This window comes from Manihot esculenta, chromosome 9 (assembly GCF_001659605.2).
Source record: "Manihot esculenta cultivar AM560-2 chromosome 9, M.esculenta_v8, whole genome shotgun sequence".
Lineage (NCBI taxonomy): Eukaryota > Viridiplantae > Streptophyta > Magnoliopsida > Malpighiales > Euphorbiaceae > Manihot > Manihot esculenta.
This window is the reverse complement of record NC_035169.2, coordinates 668,820-675,915: the sequence shown is the minus strand read 5'-3', so window position 1 is coordinate 675,915 and position 7,096 is coordinate 668,820. Positions and strand designations below refer to the sequence as shown.

The following is a 7,096-nucleotide window of genomic DNA, read 5'->3' as shown; positions in this document are numbered from 1 at the left end:
CCTGCATAAGATAATTTGACAAAGATACTTCTCATTCTTTCTCATCTCTCGAGCATAAATCATTAAAATCTCTCGAACAAAGTCACGGAAAAGAGATTCTACGATATAAAACTAGAATAAGGTTCCAAAACTGACGTCGTCGTTGCGATTCCGGAAACCAATAATAACTATAAACTTCCATTCAACATTACCTTCCGAAACAACAACCGAATCAAAAAAATTTGAAAAAAAGTCAACCACAGACCTATGACTCTTTCACATTAACGAAATGTCTCCTCCCAATATTTTATCTATCGACTATTTTGTAAAAAATTACAAAAAAATTCTATACAAGACTAAAAGTTTTTATTTCCATCAAAAATAAAATGTCCGCCTTGTAACTAGGAACCACATTCTTCAATAGAATAACTGTCCGAAGATTGTCGCTATAAATCTACCAAAAAGATCTGCATATTCTGAAAATTGATTGGATTATATGTGAGAAATATCCCACCATAGAGAGATTATATGTGAGAAATATCCCACTCATACAGAAATCATAAGTAATAATCGAAATATCTCTAAACTCTTAATAAGGACAACAACATCATCTTCTTCTTCATCAATAGTGAATTGATTAATATCATATTCCACAGAAAAAAAATTATATTAAAAAAAAAAATGAGAGTATAGAATCAACCCAAAAAAAAATTGCTTTCAAAATTAATTTAAATATTTATATTTTTTTAAAAGTTAAATAATTCATTGCTTAATATAATATTATTTTTTAATATAAAATATTATTTTTTAATAATAAATATTATTTATATATTTACTATTTATATCCAATGTTTTTTAATTTTCATATTAATTAAAATATTAAATTTTAATTCAAATCAGAAGTTGAAATTTTTAAAATTAATAATCGAACCAGATAAAAAAATCAAACCGGTTCGATTAAGTTTGATTTTTGAGTTTAAACCCATAACAACTCAGCCTTGCCTAAAACGGTAAAACCCTCGGGACTATTGGTTCTTTCCTAATCATCTCGCTGCAGCCTCCCCCGCCTCCTTCATTCCGGAACCCATGAATTGGCGCATAGCAACACTCCCATTCTTCTGCACATAATCCACGAATTGGCTCCTTCTGCTGCTTCACGCCTAGGCCCCTTCCTGCTGCTGCTCCGTTTGCTCCTAAACCTCGCCGCCGCTAATCAAAGGTGAGTTATTTTGGTTTTCCAGATCTGAAGTATAACGAATTGTTAATCCTTCTTCCAGTTTGAAGATTACCATCTCTTATTCCAATCTGAATTCGTTACACTTCAGATCTGGAGCGAATATGTTTCAATCTGAAGATTATTATCTCTTATTCCAATCTAAAGATGTATTACATTTGATTGAGTAGATTTGTTAGATTGGAGCAAACATAATAGTCAACAAATTTTATTAGCTTAGCCAGATATATATCGTTTTCTTGATTTATTCGAATCACCATTAACAGATTTATTAGATTAGATTAAGTAGATTTATTGACTTTAAAATTCTTAGAGTTTCGGGTTTAGGTAGTTAATTTATTTCATGGGTTTGGGTTTAGATGTGTTGAAATTCATGGATAGCGTACCTGTGCCATTTATATTCACATTCTTTAATCTGTATTACTCTCTTAGAAATATCACTGAAAATGGCTAAGAAGCGAAAGAACAATTCCAAATCCACGGAACCTGATGAACCCCCAAAAAAGCAGCAACAAAAACAAAAACAGAAACAAGAAATTGTAGAACACGACAATGAAGAAGAAGAGTATGAGGAATTTGAAGAAGAGGTAGATGAGATGGAAGAAGAGGGTGATAAAGAAGAAGATTACTCTCAGCTGAATAGTCAGAATTATATCTCATCAGATCTCAATCAAGTTGGCGGCAGTGACTATGACGAAGAAGATGAACCCATAGAGAACCTTCTTGAGCCATTTGGCAAAGAACAACTTGCCAGTTTACTTCAAGATGTAGCACATATTCATCAGGATGTTGCAGATGAGATACGGAGGATGGCTGATAAGGACCCAATGCATCGAAAGATCTTTGTGCACGGCCTTGGCTGGGATACCAACACTGAGACCCTCATGAATGCCTTTAAGCCCTATGGCGAGATTGAGGAGTGCAAGGCAGTGTGTGATAAGGTATCAGGTAAATCCAAAGGCTATGGGTTTGTCCTTTTTAGGAAGCGAAGTGGGGCTCGCAAAGCCCTCAAGCAACCTCAGAAGAAGATTGGCAATCGGATGACTGCCTGCCAGCTCGCTTCTATCGGCCCCGTTCCAGCAGTTGGGGCAGCAGCCCCTGCGCAACAAGGGTCCGAGTATAATCAGAGGAAGATTTATGTGAGCAATGTCGGGTCTGATGTGGATCCACAAAAGCTGACTACCTTCTTTTCCAAGTATGGAGAGATTGAGGAAGGTCCACTTGGACTAGACAAGGCCACTGGTAAGCCCAAGGGATTCTGTTTGTTTGTGTACAGGACCATTACGAGTGCCAAGAAGGCACTTGAAGAGCCACACAAGAACTTCGAGGGTCACATTATTCATTGCCAAAAAGCCATTGATGGGCCTAAACCTGGGAAAAATGTGCAGCAGAAACAGCAGCACAATGTGCAGAACTCTCATTTTCAGAGGAATGACAATCCTGCCTATGTTGGTGGAACTGTTCCAGGGCCAGCCCACCTGATGGCACCTTCAGCTCGACCTGGAACTGGTTTTAACCAGGGTGCAGGATCTGCAGCTGCGCCTGCTTTGAACCCTGCACTTGGACAGGCACTGACGGCCTTGCTTGCGACTCAGGGTGCTGGATTTGGCCTCACTAATCTATTAGGAACTCTGGGCTCTGCTGCTTCTGTTAGCCAGGTTGGTGTGCCTGTTGCAGCACCTGGAATGCAGGGTGTCTATGGTAACCCAACAAGTATAAGCCCTGGTGTGATTGGATCTTATGGGAATCAGGGTGTGATGCAGGGTGGGTACACAAATCAGCAGCTGGGACAGGGTAGTTCTGGAAAAGGGCAGCATGGTCTTGGGCAATATGGTGGTGTTGCGCCTTACATGGGTCAGTAGATATCTTATATTTTAGGTAAGATGTTCTTAACATTTGTCTGTGACTTAAACCATTGAAAACTATACACGTGCATAGTTATTAGTTTCATTTCATTGCACATGCCATTTAGGTACACAGTTGTGTCTCGGACAACTAAAAGTGTTCTCATAAGTCTAAAACTTCTTTTCCGTGACATGGCTTCATTTGTTCTGCATTTGGTTTTTCATTAGCCATTTTATAGTGTTCATGCATCAACAAATAAATATGTACTTGATCAATTTCAGGTTGCCTTGAGTTTTGCTGCCAATTTTCGTAAAATTTACAAATTGTTTTACTAGCTTCACATTGTATTTGTTCTGGCATTTTTGAACTTGATTTCTCCAAAAAGGTCAGATATTCTGCGTTTTGAATGTTTCTTACAAAAATGTGTTATATTTGTTTAGTGTACCACTCCATTGATTATTAAAACTCATTGGTGCTAGTCATTCTAGTTACTAGTTTAATGATTGTGTTTTCCTCATTATTTTAACATCAAAGTTGATGTGATAGTTATTTGATCATGCTCAAGCAGCAAATATGTCTTAATTATGATTTCAACCAATTTTTTGAAGGATTTTAACCCTGATCCACTTTGAAATTTGTGTTTACATTTTTCTACTCATTTTGCAGATCTCTTATAGGTGCATCAGTCTTTTAAGTTATGGCCTGCAGATTCTTCTGAAGTTTATGGAGCTTGTGCAAATGAAGTCTTTATAAATATAATTTCTAGAAAGCCTCTCTTAAAACTTCTTTATAAATATGATTACTAGAAAGCCTCTCTTAAAATGTCTTTGTTTTCTCTGCTTAGCTTTGTTCCTTCTGCAGGTTTTATTCGTCATTTAAAAACAATGTATTTTCAGTTTCAGTATTTAGTTTAAAAGCTTTGGAAACAATTTAATTGCTACTTTCATGGAATATTTATATGGTGTGAAGTGAATATGATTGGGCAAAAGTACTTTACCTGGTTTTCAGTAGTGCAATGCACTTCTTTCTGTTTTTTTTTTTTTTTTTGACCTTTTATTTTTGAACTCTTGCATCATATTTGATTTTATTGCTTGCAGTGGTAAATTTTATGACCTTATTTTTCTTTTTTCTCCATATTGTTTTACTGGTTTTGCAACTTGCACTATAATTTCTAAACTGGAAATGTAATTTATTCCACAAGTTACTTGGTGATTATTCACAATGCTTATTTTAGATGAAATTTGAAAACCATGCATTATGTTTTGTTCCAGTCTTTGTCATCTGTAACCATACAACTCAGGTTGCTCATGAAGTTTTGATTCCAGAGTTATGATGCCGGTTGAGCAACAATTTTGCGTTAAATTGCAGTATACAGTTTGAAGTCAACCATCTAAATTTTTAAAAATTATTCTCCATTCATGGTAATCATTAAAAATTGTCTTTGTATTTGATAACTTTTTCTCTCCCTGGTACCAAGTTTCTTCAGAAGCAGAGTTAAAGCTCAAGATTCGACTTTATGCAATATTGTTTGCTTGAAGGTGTCTTTCTAAAATAATAAAAAAAAAATAGCAAAGCTATTTTCATAGACTTAACTGGCAATGCTGGGTCGAATGTTGAGAGTCTGAGACACACAGAATAAGGTGACTTTTAGAGAGTCTGAGAAACAGTTCAAGGTGATTTTTTGGTGTCAGGTGAGAGATTGATCTTTATTTAAAGTAACTTGGTAGGGTTAATTTAAGACTTCTATACAACAAAAAATAGTATGACTTGCATGTTTATGCAATGAATTGATTCTAGTTATAATTTTAGTGAACGCATGCTTTTTGAAAGTAGGCATAATATGAATGTTGTCTTTTGAAGATTTTGCGTGTTCGTTCCAACTAAAGTATTAAGATGTAAGAATCCCATTATGGCGAAAGCTTATTGGTTTTTGCTGCATAGAGAGGAGATATTAGGCATGAACTGAATTGTCCATTTTATGACCGTCTGACATTTGTGATTTGAGGGTTAAAAATTACTTTTCAGGAGAGGAGGGAAAATAAGTTCTATATTTGAGTGTTCCTCTCTAACTAGTATATCAAAATAGTGCTTTTATAAAAAATGATTTCAATAACAATTCCATCATACCCCTTATGTTTGCAAATCAAGCTTCTACTTGTGATTTAAAGCATCGCATTTTGTTTTCTCGTCATTATTATTGATATTTTGAAGAATCACCTTGACGCCTTGCTTGGTAGCTTAAAACCAGTCTTATGGGCATGCTTTGCATTTAGTTATTTCATAATGGAGAGTTTTTCCCCGTACCTTTTTAGGCGAGGAAGGGATTTTGAAGAAATTTTTTTCTACAAAAAATTGTTATTAAGAATGAAATTTCATAATAATTATTATGGTGATCTTTTCCGCATACCCCTATTTTTGATAAAATAAACAACTTCTGAAGAAAAACTTTTTCTAAAGAGAGTGGTTATGAAGAATTGAATTTCTTAGATGATTCAAAATAAATTATTATTGTTATTATTATTATTATGGTAGATTTAATATTTGACCACATTTTTAAAAAAGACTAAAATTTTGAGTTGAAAAACTTAATTGTTTAATTATTTTGTGACTTATAAATTTGTTTTCTGGAAACCTTTCACGAAACATAGTTCTTCCAAAAATTGTTAGCGAATAAGTCCTTTTTCGAGAAAAAAAAAAAGTTCCTTTTGAAATTATTCTTGCAAAAAAAATTTCTGGATTCATAATTTCTTTTTAAGAAAGATTATTTATTTTTGATACTGATTCTGAGGTTTCACAATATTATGAATTTTTGTGCACGTTATTGAATTATCTCAAAACTAACATGCATATTGGTAAATTTTTAAGATTCAGTGGATTAGTCTTGTAGTTTGATTCTTCCAGGGAGCATACTCTATGGCTTTAAGCGAATGGTAAGTCGTGGGTCTCTTTGTGAGGCGATATATATATATACATATATATATAGGAAAATATCACTCAAATTTTGTAAGTGATATAATTTATTTTTGATTTCATTTAGTATAATACACCTATAAAAAATAAAAAAATATAAATGACGAGTAGTATATAGAATAAATTCTTAATATAATATACATATTATTTTTTTTTAAAATGGAAATTGAGAGAGTATAATACTTTTCAAATTTACTCAGATGTACATAAGTATTGAAAATTGAGAGAGTAGAATCTGAGATCTCTCATGCCACCAAATTAAATCTGTGAGTGCATAATATATATATTATTGACAATTTAAAATTGTTTTGTTATTATTATTGCTTTTTTTTTATCAAGTTATTATTATAGTTGTTTTGTTGTTATTATTATTTTATATTTTAATAATTAAAATAAGTATATATTAATTTTTAAATTTTACTTAGTATAATATATTTATAAAAAATAAAAAATTTATATTTAATGGGAATAACTAATTAATATATATAATATACACATACTTTAAACTTAAACTTATTTTATTTTTAATATTATTAAAATAATATAATAATTGATTATATATTTATATTTAAAAAAAATCCTACTTTTCTATAAATAAATTGACGTTATTTAAGATATAATATTAATATCAATGTTATCTTCGGTCCCATATTCCTAGTTACCCTATTAACATACAAAAGAGAGTGAAAAGAAGTCAAATATTTCGAAAGAGATGTCTTTTTTTACATACTTTTTCATATGTTTATGCTACATTCGCCTTTTTTCTTTTTCTCCCTTTCTCTTCTCATGTTTTTGTTGCTTTCTTATGCTCTCCGTTGTTTACAACTCATTAAAAAAAATGTTGTGAGGAGGCAGTGCCTCAGCACCTGGCGCCTTTCTTCATTGAGGCGAGCACCATGGTGATGGGAGCCTCGCCTCACCACTAGTATTACCGGCGCGTCACGTAGAGCCTTAATAATGCTAGTCTATCTAATCAAATTTCCATCAATTTTTATAAAATGAAAAATTCTATTAAAATTAATGGATAAGTTTTCAAAAATTAAAGTAATAATGATTGAATTTAAATAG

The 7,096-nt window shown here is 32.7% G+C and overlaps 1 protein-coding gene across 1 annotated transcript; it reads left to right on the top strand.

Moving 5' to 3' along the window:
• The first annotated feature begins 978 nt into the window (after positions 1–978).
• LOC110622836 (UBP1-associated protein 2B) lies at positions 979–4,613 on the top strand. Its single transcript, XM_021767514.2, has 3 exons — positions 979–1,198; positions 1,646–3,091; positions 3,725–4,613. The coding sequence occupies exon 2, from the start codon at positions 1,660–1,662 to the stop codon at positions 3,073–3,075; it is 1,416 nt and encodes a 471-aa protein (XP_021623206.1). The 5' UTR covers positions 979–1,198; positions 1,646–1,659; the 3' UTR covers positions 3,076–3,091; positions 3,725–4,613.
• Positions 4,614–7,096: the final 2,483 nt, after the last annotated feature.

What these genes read in the sequence shown, in the direction of transcription:
- LOC110622836 (XM_021767514.2), top strand. Translation starts at nt 1,660, where the DNA reads ATGGCTAAGAAGCGAAAGAACAATTCCAAATCCACGGAACCTGATGAA.